The sequence below is a fragment of the Bos grunniens genome, chromosome 14 (assembly GCF_055505025.1).
Source record: "Bos grunniens cultivar Pamir isolate PY7600 chromosome 14, Bosgru_T2T1.0, whole genome shotgun sequence".
Taxonomy (NCBI): Eukaryota; Metazoa; Chordata; class Mammalia; order Artiodactyla; family Bovidae; genus Bos; species Bos grunniens.
Genome location: NC_141178.1, coordinates 22,210,446 through 22,231,783, shown reverse-complemented (window position 1 = coordinate 22,231,783; position 21,338 = coordinate 22,210,446). Strand labels below are relative to the sequence as shown.

The window sequence follows — 21,338 nt, the reverse complement described above, 5'->3', positions numbered from 1 at the left end:
GAGTGTAAGTAGTTACTCTAGATATCTACTAAAACTGAAATGTAATATGAAATTTTCTATGATTTCTACTGGTGACAGTGTGAGAAGCATTATAAAAACTATTCATAGTATGTTTATTTTCTTTTGTTTTAATTTTATTTTATTTTTAAACTTTACAATATTGTATTAGTTTTGCCAAATATCGAAATGAATCCGCCACAGGTATACCTGTGTTCCCCATCCTGAACCCTCCTCCCTCCTCCCTCCCCATACCCTCCCTCTGGGTCGTCCCAGTGCACCAGCCCCAAGCATCCAGTATCGTGCATCGAACCTGGACTGGCGACTCGTTTCATACATGATTTTTTACATGTTTCAATGCCATTCTCCCAAATCTCCCCACCCTCTCCCTCTCCCACAGAGTCCATAAGACTGATCTATACACCAGTGTCTCTTTTGCTGTCTCGTACACAGGGTTATTGTTACCATCTTTCTAAATTCCATATATATGCGTTAGTATACTGTATTGGTGTTTTTCTTTCTGGCTTACTTCACTCTGTATAATAGGTTCCAGTTTCATCCATCTCATTAGAACTGATACAAATGTATTCTTTTTAATGGCTGAGTAATACTCCATTGTGTATATGTACCGCAGCTTTCTTATCCATTCATTATGTTTATTTTCATAAGTAAAGCAATGTTAATGAAATGTTAAATTTCAGTTACAGATGGGTGAAAATAAAATTGTCGATTTTTCTACAGAATTTGAGAATTTGAAAGGGGATTAGAAACACTGAATACTTGTAGTTGGACTTAATTAGACCAAAGCGTCCCTGGTGGCTCAGTGGTAAAGAATCCACCTACCAATGCAGGAGACGTGGGTTTCATCCCTGGATCAGAAAGATCCTCTGGAGAAGGGACTAGCAACCTGTTCCAGTATTCTTGCCTGGGAAATCCCATGGACAGAGAAGCCTGGCAGACTATAGTCCATGGAGTTGTAAAAGAATGGGACATGACATAGCAGCTAAACAACAACAACAAAGACCAAAGCAGAGGGAAAGAAACTTTTTTTAAAAACCTATTAATATAGGAGAATATAGGAAAAGAGGAAAATGAGAAAACCCTATCCCCACCCCAAATAGAATTAAAAAAAAAAAAACAAATCTCACTTAACATTTAGAAGATAGACTATCCAGTCAGGTTTATTGGTTGGTTAACTGGTATGATCCTTCTCTAATGGGCTTTAGGAACATACCTAAAAGAGTACCAATACAGAAAATCTAAATAATGAAGATAGGAAAAGATAAGCTACGAAATACTGATCAGAAGAGAGCTAGTGTAGGAGGGTTAATCAGTTGTAATTGACTTCAAAACAAAATATTAATAACAAATGGAAGATAGAATCATGGTTAGATGTTCTGTACCTAATAACGCAGCCTGAAACCAAGCAAAAGCAAACTGTAGGGAATTACCAAGCAGATAATCTGACCACGTTTTCCTAGTCCACAATTACAGTGGAAGTTTGTAAACATATTTATCTGAATTTAAACAGGAAAACTGTAAGTAAAAATAGAGAAAATTTGATACTGATCCAGTAGACACATATATCACATATGTGTGTGATTTTTATACCTATCTCAGTGGATAGAGAATGCACATTCCTTTTAATGACATGTGCAACATTTATTTAAAAATTGATTATACATTAAATAACAAAGGAATTCTCGATGTATTTCCAGACTACATCATTCAGATTGTGTTCTCTGACCATAACACAGTTATATTGGAAAACAACAATTAAAAAGCCCATATGTTCAGAAACATATTCTTAAATAACAACTGCACCAAAGATGGAAGGCACAGTGGAACTCAAAATATTTTTAAATAGCTGTAATGAAAATATTAGATATTAAAACTGTTGAACTACGTTGAAACAGCAGTTAGTGAAAAATTTACAACTTTAGTGCATTGAATTAAAAATAAATGCATGGAGAGTAAAGTGGAAAATATATTAGCTCAGCATTTTCTCAAGAGTTTAGAATAAAAACTACAGGGTAATCTTTATTTACCAGAAAATAATTAAACAGAAAAAATGAATTAAAATTAAACAGAAAAAAAATCTTTATTTATTAGAAGATAATTAAACAGAAAAAAAAACCAAAAAACTGGTTTTCTGAAAAACTGAGTAAAATAAACAAAGACAGATCTCAAGGAAAGAGATCTGTATCTTTTTTTTAAAAAAAGATACAAAAATGTCTATAGTTATAAATACAATAATAGAGATTTTAAGTCACAAAGGAATATCGTGAATGGTTTATATTGATACTTTAATAAATTAGATGAAGTGAATCATTTCTGAAAGTGTGTTACCAAATTGATTCAAGAAGAATTAGAAAACTAACTAATGTAATAGTCATTAAAGAAATTAAATCAACAGTCAAAATAAGATTTTACACCCAGATAATTTTACAGGCAATACCAAATAAATAGAGAAAGAAATTTTCTTAACTTGCTAAAAGGTATCTGTTCAAAAATTTTAAAAATCAAACTTTTAATATTGAAGTTAAACACAAAGGACCAAAACAAGGTTACATACTTTCACTGCTTGTACTTGAACCCTCAGTCAATACCACACTCCAACAAATAGGGATTCGTGATATAAAAAATGAAAAGGAAGACGTAAAACTCTTATTTGCCAGTATTACACTTACCTACAAAGAAAATCCAAACAAATTTAAAGACCATAGATACCAAAATTTAAACAGTTGTTTGAAAGTACTATGTGAAGCTTTGCCGTGATAAATTTTACTTTCAAGGGCAAATGACTTCTAAGAAAATTTAAATTATCAAAATTGACTAATTGAAAGTTTAGGAAAAGCTGATTAAACCAAAAAGCATGAAGAAATTGAAAATCTCTACCCTAAGTCGTCTTTACTGTGAAGAAGCACAAGGCGCAGATTTGTAAACAATCTGTTACATAAACTATTACAAAGCATAAAAAAAGAAAAACTGAAAACTGTTTCTCCTTATAAATGTGTTTTAAGCACTCTAAATGAATATTGGAAAACAAAATCCTCATAGTGTATACATGAAGAGACAACTACTGATTATTTCTTTTGTTCTAGGTCAGGTCCCTGATTTCATGAATCTTAAACATTTTAGTTGATTAAAAGTTGGGAGTTCCCTGGTGGCTTAGTGGTTAGAATTCCAGGCTTTCCCTGCCATGACCCAGGTTCAATCCCTGGTCAAGGAACTGAGATTCCACAAGCCACCATAAACATTAGGGGTATATATATCTTTTCTAATTAATGTTTTGTTTTCTTCCATAAATATCTAGGAGTGAAATTGCTAGATCGTATGGTAGGTCTGTTTTTAGTTTTTTGAGGAACCTCCATACTGTTTTCCATGTGGTTCCACCAACAGTGCACAAAGGTGGTTCCCTTTTTTCCACATCCTGACCAACACGGCTTTGACAATAACCACTTTGACAGATGTGAGGCGGTATCTCATTGTGGTTTTGTGTTGCATTTCCCTGATGATTAGAAATGTTGAGCATCTTTTCATAAGCCTGTTGGCCATCGGTGTATCTCCTTTGGAAAAATGTCTGTTCAAATCCTCTGCCCAAATACTTTAATTGGGTTGTTTTTTTGATATTGAGTTGTATGAGTTCTTTGTGTGTTTTGGATAATTAACCCCTTATTGGACATGTCATTTGCAAATATCTTCTCCCATTCAGCACAGCCACTGTGGAAAACAGCACGTAAGTTCTTCAAAAAATGAAAAACAGAACTACCACACGACCCTGCAGTTCCACTCTTCTTACCCAAAGAAAATGAAAAAAAAAAATTTGAATAGATAAATGCATCCCAGTGTTCATAGCAACATTTATTTACAGTAGCCAAGACATGAAATACAGATAAATAGATAAAAATGATGTTGGGGTGTGTGTATGGTCGTGGGAATATTTCTCAGCCATAAAAAATAATGAAATTTTGCCATTTCCAACAGTGTGGATAGACCTACAGGATATTATGCTTAGTGAAATAAGTCAGACAGAGAAAGACACATACTGTATATTTTTAGTTTATGTGGAATCTGAAAAATAAAACACATTAGTGAATATAACAAAACAGAAACATACTCACAAATACAGAGAACAAACTAGTGGTTACCAGTGGAGAGGGATAAAATAAGTGGAGGACTATTGAGGTACAAACTACTATATATAAAATTAAAAAGTTACAAGGATGTAATGTACAGCACAGAAGAATATAGCCAATATGTAATAATAATTTTATATGGAGTATAGGGCTAGTCAAGGCTATGGTTTTTCCTGTGGTCATATATGGATGTGAGAGTTGGACTGTGAAGAAGTCTGAGCGCCGAAGAATTGATGCTTTTGAACTGTGGTGTTGGAGAAGACTCTTGAGAGTCCCTTGGACTGCAAGAAGATCCAACCAGTCCATCCTGAAGGAGATCAGCCCTGGGATTTCTTTGGAAGGAATGATGCTAAAGCTGAAACTCCAGTACTTTGGCCACCTCATGCGAAGAGTTGACTCATTGGAAAAGACTCTGATGCTGGGAGGGATTGGGGGCAAGAGGAGAAGGGGACGACAGAGGATGAGATGGCTGGATGGCATCACTGACTCGATGGATGTGAGTCTGAGTGAACTCTGGGAGTTGGTGATGGACAGGGAGGCCTGGCATGCTGCGATTCATGGGGTCGCAAAGAGTAGGACACGACTAAGCAACTGATCTGATCTGATCTGATCTGATAAGCTATAAAAATATCAAGTTACTATGTTGTATCCCTGAAACTAATATAATGTTGTAAGTCAACCATACTTCAAAAAAAACCTAAGTAACAGATACTATTAAGAAAGTGAAAAGCAACCCATGGATAGAGAAAATATTAGCAATACACATATCTAATAAAGTACTTGGATCCAGAATGTACAAAGAATTTTTATAGCTCAAATTTTTTTAAATGGACAAGAGACTTGAACAGACACTTCAAAGAAGATATAAGAATGTCCAATAAGCACATGAAAAGATGTTCAACATCATTGGTCTTTCAGGAAATGCACATAAAACAACCATGAGAGATGCCATTTCATGCCCAGTAATGGCTGAAATTCAAAATACTTTTAGCACCAACTAAATTTAGCATCAAATTCAGCACCACAGGTAGCACCGACTACTGGGGAGAGTGGGTGTGAGTGGTTATACATCTTGTGTAACCTACATGCCTCAAAAAGATACATTTAAAAGTGAAAGTGATAGTTGATCAGTTATGTCCAACTCTTCATGACACCATGGACTATAGCCCGCCAGGCTCCTCCGTCCATGGAAGTCTCCAGGTAAGAATACTGGAGTGAGTAGCCATTACCTTCTCTAGGGAATCTTCCCAACCCAAGGATCGAAACTGAGTCTCCTGCATTGCAGGCAGATTGTTTACTGTCCAAGCCACCAGGGAAGCCCCACATGTTTATAAAGAGCTCTTGAATAAGAATACATTTCAGTGTACAAAGGGTTTAACAGTGTGATTCACAGGAAAAGAAATAGAAATATCTAATAAACATAGGAAAAGTGTTTCAATCTCAGTAAATAAGGAAATGGAGACTAGAACAATGATAAATTTATTTTATGCACCTAATTGGAAACAAATCTTTGGAAATAAAATGTTTCCTTTTGCCAGAGTTGTAGGGTATAAGGTATTTTTTCACACACATTCAGTGGAATTGTGAGTTGGTATAAACATTTTCTCAATGCCACCATCAACTTTAAAGTGGAATTGTATGCTTGGATCTAACAATTCTACTTCTAGAAAAAGCTGTCCTACAGAAATACTTGCTTATGTGTGTATGGAGAGAACATGTATGAGAATTCCTTAAAGTATTGTTCATAATAGTGAAAAACTGGAAGCAGTCAAAGTGTCAGCCTTTGTTCTAGTTACTCAGAATATTTAAAGAGGAAATAGCCTGGTGTAATAATCCTCGGATAATTAACTTTATCATCACTTGGCTTAAGGCAGAGGCAAGGAATCTCATTTTTTGGCTAATTTTTTATGTGCTTCTTATTTGTTCTGTCCTCTGCGTACATGCTCGGTTCCTCAGCCATGTCTGACTTTTTGTGACCACGTGGACTATAGCCCATCAGGCTCCTCTGTCCGTTCTTACCAGCCAAGAATAGTGGAGTGGGTTGCCATTTCCTCCTCTAGGGGATCTTCCCAACCCAGGAATCAAACCCACGTCTCTAGCATCTCCAGCATTGACAGGTGGATTCTTTACCACAGAGCCACTTGGGAAGCCCCTTTCTGTCCTTTATTTGTGCCCGTGTTTTACAAACTATAAAATAACATTTGGCTATAAATCATTTATGTAGAAAAGTATTCCCAAACTTAGGGACTTGTCACTGAAATTTTTTGTTTGTTCGTTTTTGACTTCTTTATTTGGCTCAGGTTGGTGCTATTTGCTCTCCTGAAAATGTAACCTATAAACTTTTTATTACGCAAGCAGATTAACCAGTCTAATCTAAGGGAAGGCTGACTTCCTCTGTGTCCTTCAGTTCATTGAATATGGAGTGGTGTTTCTGGTCCAAACAGAGAACAATTTAGAGTATTAGAAATTAGAAGTGGTCCTTCCTAAAGACGCACAGGGAGAAGAAAAAGGTGCCGTGCCAACTATCTCCTGTTTTTTTAGCATTATTTTGGAACTTTGTGTTACTTATGAAGAAGTATTATTCTGGAATCTGGGAAAGAGATATAAATATTAGGAACAGAGAAGTATTATTGTTACTATTTTTTGATGATACAGTTGTGTACTAAGAAGAGCCAGGAGAATCAGTGGATATTTAGAGGCTTATAATAAAGTTCTCGGTTATTTTGATTTTTTTTAATGAAATTTTTTTCCAAAATTTCCTTTCAACAGCCTTTTCTGACTTTTTATTTGTAGTTTTCAGGATTTTGATATTCAAGGCTCCAGAAGATGCAGTTTGGACTGGTTGACAATAGAAACATACAAGAATATTGAAAGCTACAGAGCCTGTGGTTCCACAATCCCACCACCGTACATTTCTTCCCAAGACCACGTCTGGATCAGGTTCCATTCCGATGACAGTATCTCTAGGAAGGGTTTCAGGCTGGCATACTTTTCAGGTGTGTTTTTATATAAGAAGAAAGGTTTGGAACAGAATTCTATCATATTAACTCCTCAATCACTTCAGGACTTGCCTTCTAAACAACGTCCATTTTATTGTGACTAAATACCAAGACAGCTGAGATTGCAGAATTTGAGGCAAAAGGTTCAGGTGCCCTAGAGTTAGGTCTCCAAAAGGCATTTTGTATAATCCTAATAGAATGGTTAATTTTACACACTAAAGTCAGTCTTTTTAAATATTTTGAATATATTTATTTTAAAAGGAACTTTTTTCCCCTCAAGTGTTCACCCGTATCCTGCATGTTATTTCAGAATGTATTTTTGTGTGTTACCATTATCTTTACACCTTCAAAGAAAAGACACAATCAATTTTACTTTCATAGTTTGTAGTATCAGAAGTCTTCTTTTGCTGGTTCTTAAACTTTATCTGAATAGTGTGACCAGATCATAAAAATATGAAGAACTCAGAGCATTAGAGTCCCGTAAATTTTTGCTGAAAATAACTATATTTTTCTGAAATTAACATGGTCACCTTTAGCAACATATGCTACTTTTTCTCTTTTTTATTAAAAGCACATCTTTGTAATAATTACTTGGATTCTGAAGCATTTTCTGTCACCTGTTTGCCCTCTTTCCTTCCCCCTACTCTTGAGTCTAGATAATGGACTTGCAAGATATTGCGTATATGTACATAAATATATATAAATAACTAAAAAAGAATATTAAAATGGATTTGAAAAGGTGATTATTATGGAGGAATTTTTCTTAATTTCAAAACGTTTATTCAGTAGGGTATTTAAAATTCTTAGGCATATATACTACTGGCGCATATATCTTACATCACTTTACTAAATGTTCTGTAGCAAAGCAGCTTCTGCAAAAACAGAATCAGTCCTTTATCTTTAGGTCAGCTGTAGAGATCTTCATGGAACAAATCATAAGTATTATTTAATTAAAAGTTTTAGTAATCAGTAAGCCAGTATTAATTAAATTTTTTGCTTAAGCCCAGCTATCACCTGAGCTAATTAACATTTACAATAAAAATACCACTTGCTGTTACATATCCTTTAAAGAATATGGTTTTTTTCCCTCCTTACCTCTCCATCTCCCTCCTCTCACTGACCTCCCAGGGAAATCTGAAGAACCAAACTGTGCTTGTGACCAGTTTCGCTGTGGAAATGGAAAGTGTATACCAGCAGCCTGGAAATGCAACAACATGGATGAATGTGGAGACAGTTCTGATGAAGAGATCTGTGCCAGAGAAGCGAATCCTCCAACATCTGCCTCCTTCCAGCCCTGTGCTTACAACCAGTTCCAGTGTCTGTCTCGGTTTACCAAAGTCTACACCTGCCTTCCCGAGTCTTTAAAATGCGATGGCAACATTGACTGCCTTGACCTCGGAGATGAGATCGACTGTGATGTGCCCACTTGTGGGCAGTGGTTAAAATATTTTTATGGTACTTTTAATTCTCCCAATTATCCAGACTTTTATCCTCCTGGAAGCAATTGCACCTGGTTAATAGACACTGGTGATCACCGCAAAGTCATCTTACGCTTCACAGACTTTAAACTTGATGGTACTGGTTATGGTGATTATGTCAAAATATACGATGGATTAGAGGAGAATCCGCACAAGCTTCTGCGTGTGTTGACCGCTTTTGATTCTCACGCGCCTCTCACTGTAGTGTCTTCTTCTGGACAGATAAGGGTCCATTTCTGCGCTGATAAAGTCAATGCGGCCAGGGGCTTTAATGCTACTTACCAGGTAGATGGCTTCTGTCTGCCGTGGGAGATCCCCTGCGGAGGGAACTGGGGCTGCTACACCGAGCAGCAGCGCTGTGATGGCTACTGGCATTGCCCAAACGGGCGGGACGAGATCAACTGTACCGTATGCCAGAAGGAGGAGTTCCCGTGTTCCCGGAACGGCGTCTGCTACCCTCGCTCTGATCGCTGCAACTACCAGAACCACTGCCCAAATGGCTCTGATGAAAAAAACTGCTTCTTTTGCCAGCCAGGAAATTTTCATTGTAAAAACAACCGATGTGTGTTTGAAAGCTGGGTGTGTGACTCTCAGGACGACTGCGGCGACGGCAGCGACGAGGAGAACTGCCCGGTAATCGTGCCAACCCGGGTCATCACCGCCGCCGTCATCGGGAGCCTCATCTGCGGCCTGCTGCTGGTCATTGCCTTGGGGTGCACCTGTAAGCTTTATTCTCTGAGAATGTTTGAACGAAGGTCAGTATCAAGACAGAGCTATGGTGTTGCATGCTCTGTACAGTAAAAACATGGCCCAGATATTTACAACACATTTTTTAAGGAGATGAGCAATATATTTTTGTTACACTATTGGAGACAGAGCTACCTATTGTCTGTGATTTATAAAATTACTATGAAAAGCATATGACTCAGAAGGTTAATAAGCACATTAAAAAAAACAAACAAGAGTTAATGAGGTGAGAAAAGGCAGTCTGTAGTGTTTTCAGATTAACATGTTTTATAGGAATTTTGCAAGCTGAAATTCTTGGTCATGGTGCTTTAACCTGAGTTTTTATAAATATTAATTCAACAATTCCAGACATTTGAGAGCCTTCTATGTTCAAAGCAGCATATGGGTGAATAGATCAATGAGTAGGAGTAATCTCACAGGCAGTTTACAGTTAGAAGGAAGGAACTGGTGGGTAGGATTAAATGACAAAACATATAAATGCTGTAAGAGCTACAAAATAAAGTGGTATAAAAGTCAGAGGACCTCAGTTAAGTAAGAAATGGTTCAGCGTGAAAGGGTGGCCCTCAGGGAGAGCCGTCTTCCACGTGGCAGAGGAGAAACCTGGAGAAGTTGATGGCAGAGAGGTCTTCTAGAAAGCTCCTGTGGAGACCATGACCATCAGCCCCAGAAGAGTTGCAAGTAATACATACAACAAAGAAGTCACATACCAGATAGCCAAGAACAGATGCACAGTATCAAAACAACCATATGCTTCTTACTTGGCATAAGTGGCCAGAAATGTTTTACTACATTGCAACATGAAACCAAGTAAGCAACATAAAGAGTGATAAAGAACCCACCTGCAGTGCAGGACATGTAAGAGACCTGGGTTTGATCCCTGCGTAGGAAAATCCCTTGGAGGAGGGCGTGGCAGCCCACTCCAGTATTCTTGCCTGGAGAAGCCCCATGGACTGAGGAGCATGGAGGATTACAGTCCATAGAGTCGCAAAGAGTCGGACACGACTGAAGGGACTTAGCGCGTGCACACGCACGCGCGCACACACACACACACACACAGAAGACCAGAGGTCTTGAGTTTAAGAACAGGTTATTACACACACACACACACAGGTCTTGAGTTTAAGAACAGGTTATTCCAGAATGGGTTTTGGCAACTCATTTCACTGTTTTCCTTACCTAAAAGGTAAATATGTTGGACTTGACGAATAAAGTATCTTCTAAGAATATTCACATACTTTCACCTCAAGCCCCTCTGATCTCAGAAGGGTAAAGATCTAGTAGTTTTATCTTTTACAGGGATATTTAATATATTAAAACTTAGTGATCCAGGCCCCTAGTGTAAAACCACATGAGGCTGGACTGTCCGCTTCATCTCTGTGTTCTCAGTGTAGGGTAGTATAAATACTCACCAAATGTTGACTGATTCTGCTTTACAAATGAACAAATATATTAAAATTCAGATTGTTTTAATTGTTGATAATTAAAGAATTACTGTTTTGGCTTGCCCTTTTTTTTTTTTTTTAAACTCCTTTCATCCCTCTGTTTGTCTCAAAGATCATTTGAAACACAGTTGTCCAGAGTGGAAGCAGAATTGTTAAGAAGAGAAGCTCCTCCCTCTTATGGACAATTGATTGCTCAGGGTTTAATTCCACCAGTTGAAGATTTTCCTGTTTGTTCACCTAATCAGGTATGTTACACTTTGTGATTTCTGTTTCAGTACCTCTTAAAATGAAGTCTATACTTATATGTAATGGTGAAGGACCCTCGATTGTGTCAGAATTTTTGCAGTTGAGTCAAGAATTAAATAAATGGAAGATTTGAAATTGTATGGTTGCCTCCTGAGCAGTGTGGGGGTTAGGGGCGTCAGTGCTCCATGCAGGTGAAAATTCACATGGAACTTTATAGTTGAGCTTCCCAGGTGGCCCAGTGGTAAAGAATCCACCTGCCAATGCAGGAGATGCAGTTCGGTCCCTGGGTTGGGAAGATGCCCTGGAGAAGGAAATGGTAACCCACTCCAGCATTCTTGCCTGAGAAATCCCATGGACAGAGGAGCCTGGTGGGCTACAATCCATGGGGTCACAAAAGAACTGGACATAACTGAGCAACTAAACAACTCTATAGTCAGCTTTCTGTCTAGAGTTCAGTGTCCACAAATTCAACCAGCTATAGATGGTGTGGTGCTGTAGTATTTGCCATTGAAAAAAAATCCGTAAATAAGTGCACCTGGGCAAGCCCATGTTTTTCATGGGTTTACTCTAGTTGTTTCCTTATATTTTAACAAATTCAAAAGTATAGTTTTCATTCTTTACTTCTTATTTGGTTACGTGATTCTTAAGCATTTTAATGTTTGCTGCTGCTGCTAAGTCACTTCAGTCATGTCCGACTCTGTGCGACCCCATAGACGGCAGCCCACCAGGCTCCCCATCCCTGGGATTCTCCAGGCAAGAACACTGGAGTGGGTTGCCATTTCTTTCTCCAGTGCATGAAAGTGAAAAGTGAAAGTGAAGTCGCTCAGTCGTGCCTGACCCTCAGCGACCCCATGGACTGCAGCCTTCCAGGCTCCTCTGTCAGTGGGATTTTCCAGGCAAGAGTACTGGAGTGGGGTGCCATTGCCTTCTCCGATTTTAATGTTTAGGATGTGCTTAGTCACTCAGTCTTGTCTGACTCTTTGCGACCCCATAGAGTGTAACCCACCAGGCTTCCCTGTCCATGGGGTTCTCCATGCAAGAATAGTGGAGAGGGTTGCCATACCCTTCTCCAGGAGATCTTCCCTACCCAGGAATCGAACCCGTGTCTCTTATATTTCCTGTATTGGCAAGTGGGTTCTTTACCACTAGCGCCACCTGGGAAGCCCTAATGTTTAGAATAATTTAGTACACTGAAATTCAAAAGTAAAGTCTAACAACTTATTTTTTACTTGAACTATTTCAAAGATTTAAGATAAATACTAAAGTTGATATGCTTAGAAATACGTTAGTAACATGCAAGATTAAAATAAGTCATTGAAACGAAGTTAATATTTCTACCTGCCTTGAGAGAAAACCTCTTCACAGCTGAATTTTACAGTGCTTAAAAATCCATATCATTTTCTTTAAATAGTGACTCATTCTTTTTTTTAAATTTTTTTAGTTTATTTGGAGTATACCCAGTTAACAATGTTATGAAAGTTTCAGGTGGACGGCAAAGGGATTCAACCATATATATTTATGTATCCATTCTCCCCCAAACTCCCCTCCCATATAGTCATTCTTTATTAATGTTGCTGAATTCTTTAAATTTTTGTTAGCAATTTTTTATTGAAGTGTAGTTTATTTACAGTGTTGTCTTAGTTTCCAGTATACAGCAAAGTGATTCAGTTATATACATAGTTATATACATTCTTTTTCATATTTTTTTCCGTAATAGGTTATTACAAGATGTTGAATGTAGTTCCTGGCACTTGCTTTTTAAATTTCTTTTTCAATTCTTAAAGTTGTGCCAGGGTTCATAAGGCCATAAAGGTTTATACATTTAAAATGTAAATTCATCATGAAATAATTCTAAAAATTGTTCCCAGTATCAGAATTAAGAAAAATTGTTGGACATTGTTTTCCCAGTGATTGAAAGTGAAAGTCGCTCAGTTGTGTCTGACTCTTTGCAGCTCCATGGGATAGTCCATGGAATTCTCCAGGCCAGAACACTTGAGTGGGTAGCTGTTTCCTTCTCCAGCGGATCTTCCCAACCTAGGGATCAAACCCAGGTCTCCTGCTTTGCAGGCGGCTTCTTTCCCAGCTGAGCCACCAGGGAAGCCCAGTGATTAATTCCATTCAAAATGAAAGTCCATTTCCTTTTTGGTAAATGAGATTTCTGATTGCAATCTGTCACCTTATTTGAGTCTTTTTAGGAAATCTTTGTGAGAATTTATAGTTTTAAAACTTCTCTGGATATAATTTGCTAAGTAAATAATTCAGAATTTCCACTGGTTAAAATTCTGTGTGCAACATAGGAAGAACCTACATTGTGGCTTTTTCATAATATATTGTTGGTCCTGCCATGGGGAAGGGTTCTTTTTAGGGAGGAATTCAGAGAATGGTTAATTCCATGCACGCCCGTCTACCATCTGTCACCCACCACCAGTATACCTTGAGGGTACCTTCAAGAGTTTGGTCAACTGTGAGTTACAAGGAGCATAGTCCACATATGATAGCCCTCACTTCTAACACCAATTATAATCATTGTAAGTTCAAGGGCTCCCCAAACCATCCTCAGGTTGATAATTCACTAGAAAGCCTCAGAGCTCATTGAAAGCTGTTACATACCATGGTGTAACTTTTATTGCTGGGAAAGGACCCAAATTAAATCAGCCTCAGGAGAATACCAAGCATTAACCCTTCCAATTGTCTTTTCCCCGTAATGTCAGGACAGTGTAACTCTCTAAACACCAGTGAATGGCAATATGCATGAAACATTGCCATCCAGGGAAGCTCACCCAAACCTAGTGTCCAAGGATTTTATAGGAGCTCCATCACATAGGCACAGTTCATCGCACACGTGACTGATCCCGGTCTCTAGCCCTTCAGAGATTGACTGATTCTGCTGATTGAAAGCCCTCACCCTGCATCACGTTTGTGTGGCTCAGAGCCTCCACCTGAAACACACTGTTACTCTCTGGCTGGCCCAAGGCTCCACGCAATGACACTTCCATCAAAGGTGACATTCCAGGGATTGAGATCTCTTCCCAGAAGTAAAGGGCAAAGGTCAGACTTCACTTAGGGTAAAATTTCATTAACTCCCCATAACAGCTTTCCTCTTGGGTTATAATTTACCCTGAGAATTTTGATTCAAAAAAGTTTTAAAATAAAACATGTTTGTAAACTAGATTTTATTCAGTTAATGAGATTAAATTCTCAAGTTTGAAACTTTTGTTAATTAAGTATCAAGTATCTATATTAGTTCTTAAAAAGAATTATTTTCTGAATTACCATCTCATTCAAAATAGCGATCCTTTCTGAGGCATGCTTTCTTTCTTCTTCTTCATAAACTGAAGAAGTATATGAAATTATTCCTAAAACAATCATGAGATCCCCTTGTAGAACTGAATGGGCAGTCATTTAATTAAACAGACTTTGAAATGAGTAGAGAACTTCATCTCACTGTGGCAGACTGTACTCTTAAGTTGGCTTTGAAGTGTGCTGAAGGCGTTGTGGATCTCAGCTGCCTAAGAGGGGAGGATAGCTGAAGAGCCTGTATTCCTTGCTGGATTTAATGACAGTGCTCACACAAAGCCTTAGAACTTGAGCCAGATGAGGAGAACCAGATCTGTGGAGTTCATAGGGATGTGAACCACTTTTGGTTTATATTCATAATTGGTGAAAAATCTTACTGGCATACTAAATTTACATATGCTGATATTCAGATTTCTTATTGACAATCTGTTCTTTATTAAGGCCAGACTATGAGATATTCCTATGATAGTAGCTTCTTAGCTTTCTGTGAATTATATTTCAGGAATTACGTTCAAAAAGTCTATATGGAAATCACAAATAAATGCAGTACCAGTCACAGAGAGAGATGGAGAACATACTATCACCTTTGCTTATTCTCTTCCCTTCTTTTCTTCTGTGAGGAGGAGGGGCAAGAGTCATTCATTTTGGCAGATAGAAGCTGCCATTTGAAAGGGAGTATATCAACTTACCATTGTTTCTTGGATATACTATGTTTTAAAAATACTAAATGCCAGATTGATGAAAGCTGTGTTTGTTCCAAGTTTGATTACTCCTTTTTATAACCACTAGATGGAGCTTAAAGACTATTTTTATAACAGTAGCTTGTTGGGTTTTTGTGTTTTTTTAAATAATTGATAGTCATTCATCTACAAAAAAAGTAAGTTTTTCTTTCAGTTGAACAATATGGTCACCTCCCAAATGCACTAGTTAAAAATCATCAGTTTTCAAAGAATAAGGTTATAATTTATGTTTAACATGACAATAAGACTTAAATCTTTTAAGACTGAGAAGAAACCTAAATGTATCAGATACCATTGACTAGTGCTATAAACAAATTATTTTCTTTGACTTTCTGTTTTCTGTGCTGCATTACAAATATAATAATTCCTCTGTTTATGGTAATATAAATAAATTCTCAGTATCTACTCATCCAACAAATCCTTGGTTTTGACCTTGTAAATCAAGTCTGATTTGTTCTCTTCTAAACAAACAGATAAACAGCCTGGTTTTCACACTCCTGTAAGTCATTTAGAGAATTATGGTAGAGATTTTTCTATTATCCTAGCTAAAGAAGTATCAAATAATTTCATTTTCATCTTTGGTACATTTCTAGGATTGGATTACTATGTGAAGTTTTAAAACAAAATTGCTGTTGTGATTGACATTATCATTTTAAAGTTCATATATAAAGTATCAAGAAAATCTTAAACACAGTGAACAGTGGTTCCAGTTATAGGTTAGTTTCTGGAGTGGGATGAACCTGTATTAATGAGAGAATTTAATTTATCTTTCATAGACCCTAACAATGAGTAATAGAATTTTTACCCACAACACAGTTTTAATACCTTGTTTTCAGCTGTCTTAAGATTTTTTTTTTTTTTTTTTTTGCAGGCATCTGTTTTGGAAAACCTGAGACTGGCTGTACGGTCTCAGCTTGGATTTACTTCCATCAGACTCCCTATGGCAGGCAGATCCAGCAACATCTGGAATCGTATTTTTAATTTTGCAAGGTCACGCCATTCAGGGTCATTGGCTCTGGTCTCAGCAGATGGAGATGAGGTTGTCCCTAGCCAGAGTACCAGCAGAGAACCTGAAAGAAATCATACTCACAGAAGTCTGTTTTCCGTGGAGTCTGACGACACAGACACAGAAAATGAGAGAAGAGATACGGCAGGAGCGTCGGGTGGGGTTACAGCTCCTTTGCCCCAAAAAGTCCCTCCCACGACAGCTGTAGAAGCAACGGTGGGAGCAAGTGGAAGTTCCTCCACTCAGAGCGCCCGAGGGGGTCACACAGAGACCGGACGGGATGTGACCAGCGTGGAACCCCCCAGTGTGAGTCCAGCACGGCACCAGCTCACAAGTGCGCTAAGTCGAATGACTCAGGGGCTACGCTGGGTACGTTTTACATTAGGGCGATCAAGCTCTTCGAATCAGAACCAGAGCCCTTTGAGACAGCTTGATAATGGGGTAAATGGAAGAGAAGAAGATGATGATGTCGAAATGCTAATTCCAGTTTCTGAAGGAGCTTCAGACTTTGATGTGAATGACTGCTCCAGACCGCTTCTTGATCTTGCCTCCGATCAAGGGCAAGGGTTCAGACAACCATATAGTGGAACAAATCCTGGAGTGAGGCCAAGTAGTCGTGATGGCCCTTGTGAGCGCTGTGGTATCGTCCACACTGCCCAGATCCCGGACTCTTGCTTAGAAGCAACGCTGAAAACTGAAACGAGTGATGATGAAGCTTTGTTACTTTGTTAGGTACGGATCCCATCAGGGAGCTTGGGTACAAGTTGGAGCAATATCCATTCATTGTTTTGTAACTTTACAATTAAACTAGTTTTCATTTAAAAAGAAAAAAAAAGATGCAGGGTGATTTCTTATTATCATATGTTAGCCTGCATGGTTAAATTAAACAACTGTAACTCTATGAACTTTAGAGTTTACTATTTTAGCAGCTAAAAATGCATTATGTATTCAGATTGTTCAGTAATGTTTTTCCATTTGTTTCTAATTGTTTTCATTCTGGTACTGTGGTTAGCAGTAGAGATACGGCTGCTGAAACTCATTTGACTGTCAGTTTATCTATCCTATGTTAAAATATTTCTTTGTTCAGAATAATACCTTCTTTTAATTAAACCCTTTATGCTTTTGCCAACTCATCTCGTAAGTTAATATACTAGATGTTAAGATTGTTGATACAAAAAGTAAAAATTCCTTATACTCATCTATTTTTATTTATATAACATTTGTCTAAGCATTATTGTATTTCATCATAACATGAGCTTGTCAAAGGGAAAAAAAAACTTTGTCTAAAATTTTTTCTCTCATGTTTGACATGCAATGATGTGAAATTTAGATAGTTAGATAAATTAATGGCAAAAAACAAAACTCTTTTATAGGTTTTCTAATGTTGACTTTAATATTCTAATATGGTACAGACCAAATGGTAAAAATCCCAAGTCATTTCTTTTTCATCTCTATTTAAGGACAAATTAAGCAGATGAAGATATTCTACTATGCATTAAATCTTGAACTTTATGTGTACAAAAACTGTACAAGATAAGTTCCAACTGGTAATGTCTTTCCCTGGTACAGGGTTATGCTTGTATTGGACCCTAGGGATTTGCACTAAAAATCATATTAAGGTCTCAGATGAGTTTAGTGCAGAAGCACTATCACTTTAAATACTATTATTTGCTATCATGATGACTATATTTCCATAGCTTTTTGGGGGGTTGAGGGGGCATTTTTATTACAACTTGAGGTTGCTTTGCTGGTTTCATATTTATTTGTTGTATTTAAAGACTGCATTCTTGTAAGAAAGTGATTTTTTTCAATATATTTTATTCATGAGGAGGAGGATCATGCTACATGAAAAGCAAATTAAGAAGTCATTCAGATCACCTCCCTTTTTAAAGTAAAGTGAATTGCAAAACCCCGCATATTTTTTTATTGTCAGTTCCCATTTATTTATTTTTTAGCTGTCTGTTTTAGTAGCTTAATGATTGAGTATGAAAAATGTATTTGTGTGTGATTATTGCTATTTATTAAATTTTAAATACTTTGCTGAATGTCATTTTAAAGCATGTTTGCCTTCTTGTGTATTTGTCGTGTTATGCTGTCAGGAAGAACTGACTGAAATGTTTTAATATGTATCAAAAATTAAAATTACTTTTTTTGTATTGCCTTGAGGTACTTTTTAACTTGAAGTTGCTGTTTATTTTTATTTGGTGTGTATACAAATTCAGGCCATGAAATATGCAGTATGTCTAGAAGAAAAAGGGAGATAGTCTTTCTTAACTCTCTTATCATAAAGTAGTAGCTTATACCAGTTCTCAAGGGTAAAAATCCCTAAGGATCTGAATATTATTTTGCCCTTGAAAAAATTGACGTATCTTAGAAGATTCAGTAACTCTAGCAGTTCTCTTTTTATATTATTTTCAGACATTTTAAACTCCTATGCAATATTTTACTGTCAGAATTTGGGTTACCAAATTAACCTTGTTTGGGTCCTACTAATTATATACTATTATGTATAGGTTTTTTGTTTTTGTTTTCTGGCATGTGTTTTTAATTTCTTTGTTTAAATTAACTAATACATCTTCTTGGTTTAAACATTAAAAAAATCAAGTCTGTCTCCTACTCCTGACACTCATCTTTTAGTTCCCTTTCAAAGAAAAAGGTACAAACACTACATTCTTGTATACCCCCCAGAAATACCATAAACATACATAAATGTATCCATGTGTATAAATGCTATATGATATAATATAAATTGTAACATACTATGCATTCTCTTCTGCACTTATTTTCAAAGGCAAGGTATATCTACTACTGTTTGAAGGTTAAAAGTAAAGTTGGGTATTTCTGTTTTTTGACTTTTCACGTTTAAACACTTGATCTTGTCTTGAATTTAAGGCTCCACTTTTTTTTTCCTAGGTAACTACCTAATGACTGCAAGACTGTGTATTAAATCTGTCCTTTCCTCACTTTTGCAAATGACCCTTTTATCATATCGCAGATTTTCATATTGTGTGGATATGTCTCTAGACTCCCATTCCATTCTCTTCAGCTGGCCTGCCTTTCTTTTTTTGTACCAGTGTTCCACTGTTTTAATAACTGTAATTTTTAAGTATTCCAATATTCTTGCTTATTCTTCCAGTTGAACTTTAGAACCAACTCTTGTGTTCCACCAAACAAACCCATAGGACTTTTTTGTTGTTGTTGTTGACAGTTTTATAGATCAGCTTGGGGAAATTTGACATCATTATCATGTTAAAAATTCTGTCTGAACCATCCAAAAATGGCTCCCATTTGTTCAAGTCTTTTTGTTGTTTCCTTTGAAGATGCTTCACGTTTGACTTTACTGAGATCTTGTAATGTTCTTCAAGAGTTCTAAGAAATTTTATTATTTTTGTTACCATTATTAAGGAAGTCCTTTTGATTTATAATTTAGTCTTATTTTAGTATATACAAAAGGTAAAATGTTTTCTACTCAGCTACCAGACTCTGATTTTCTTATGGTTTCTAATAGTACTTCACTTAATATTTTTGTGTTTTCCATTTATACAGTCATGTCTTCCAGTTTGCATACCTCTTTTTATGTCTTGCTTGCATTGTCTAGTATTTCTAGAATAATGTTAAAATATATTGGCTACAATGAACTGGGTTGAGATATATACATTTAGTTAATCATATTAAGGAGTATCTGTTGACCCCTGTTTTTTAAAAAAATTAGTCAAGGTTGCATGTTGAATTTTATCACATGCCTTTTCATTTTCTATGGAGATGATCATATGATTTTTCTCCTTTGACCTTTTAATATGAATCTTATTAATATATTTTGTACCATCCTTAAATTCCTGAAATAAACTCTACTTGACCATATGTATTACTCTTTCAATGTATTTCCAGATTATTCCATATTTTATTTAGATTTGCATCTGTATTCATCAGTGCAATTAGTCATGTGTGTGTTTGTGCATGCACCTTTGAGCACTACCTTTAAGAAGCTTTGTTATTGATTTTATGCTGGTAAATTGGAAATATTTTTCTTTCTCCTGAGTTCTGGAACAGTTTGCATAACAATGGAATTTTCCTTAAGATTTCAGTGAAATTACCTGGTGCTGGTCAATGTTTGGCAAATAGCTCTTTAACAGCTCTTTTGGTATTTATGGTAACTGGTGTGTGTAGTTTCTGTGTCTTAGCTAGGACCATCAACCATCCATATTGTCCAGGTTTTCAAGTTCATTTCCCAGTGGTGAGCAGAGTTACCCCTTCCTCTTTTGTGTGTGTGGCTCTTTCCCCTGAGTATGTATTATGCTTGCTCCCTTATTTTCTTAATTAAGATAGCTAGTAGTTGGCCTAATTTGCTGTTTTTGTTTGCTTGTTTCACCCCAAGTGGTATGCTTTGAGTGTCTCTTTTATTATTTTTCTGTTTTCCAATTAATTGATTTCCTTAAATAAATGTCCTACTTTTTGCTTTCCTTATTTTGTTGTTGTTTTTTTAACTCCTTGTTAGCATTCAATTTAATCGTTTTTATATTTTCTTAATTATTAATATGAGATTTAATTCTGTTCAGTTCAGTCACTCAGTGTGTCCAACTCTTTGCAACCCCATGAACTGCAGCACGCCAGGCCTCCCTGTCCATCACGAACTACCAGAGTTTACCTAAACTCATGGCCATTAAGTTGATGATGCCATCCAGCCATCTCATCCTCTGTTGTCCCCTTTTCCTCCTGCCCTCAATCTTTCCCAGCATCAGGGTCTTTTCAGATGAGTCAGCTCTTCGCATGAGGTGACCAAAGTATTGGAGTTTCAGCTTCAGCATCAGTCCTTCCAATGAACACCCAGGACTGATCTCTTTTAGGATGGACTGGTTGGATCTCCTTGCAATCCAAGGGACTCTCAAGAGTCTTCTCCAACACCACAGTTCAAAAGCATCAATTCTTCTGCACTCAGCCTTCTTTATAGCCCAACTCTCACATCCATACGTGACTACTGGAAAATCCATAGCCCTGACTAGATGGACCTTTGTTGACAAAGTAATGTCTGCTTTTTAATATGCTGTCTAGATTGGTCATAACTTAATTCTGAGCACTGCTTAAATAGGCCAAAACACTTAGGTGTATTAGTGTTGTCATTACTTTTATATTCCAGGTGTTCTGTTTTTATTTCCTCCTTAACCCACAAGTTGTATAAAAGAAGCCTTTTTTCCTTTTTTTGCTATGTATTGTTTTTTGTTTTACCAAATAATAGCAGATTCGGTGTGG

The 21,338-nt window shown here is 36.9% G+C and overlaps 1 protein-coding gene across 2 annotated transcripts in view; it reads left to right on the top strand.

The window, feature by feature from the left end:
- LRP12 (LDL receptor related protein 12) overlaps window positions 1-18,247 on the top strand; it is a 90,293-nt gene extending 72,046 nt beyond the window's left edge. For both annotated transcript variants that reach the window (XM_086335341.1, XM_086335340.1), the window contains 4 exons: window positions 6,930-7,132; window positions 8,264-9,368; window positions 10,915-11,047; window positions 15,957-18,247. In XM_086335341.1, coding sequence (XP_086191467.1) covers window positions 6,930-7,132; window positions 8,264-9,368; window positions 10,915-11,047; window positions 15,957-16,823 — 2,308 coding nt within the window. In that variant the 3' untranslated portion in view covers window positions 16,824-18,247. The remainder of the gene's footprint in view (window positions 1-6,929; window positions 7,133-8,263; window positions 9,369-10,914; window positions 11,048-15,956) is intronic.
- The last annotated feature ends 3,091 nt before the right edge of the window (window positions 18,248-21,338 follow it).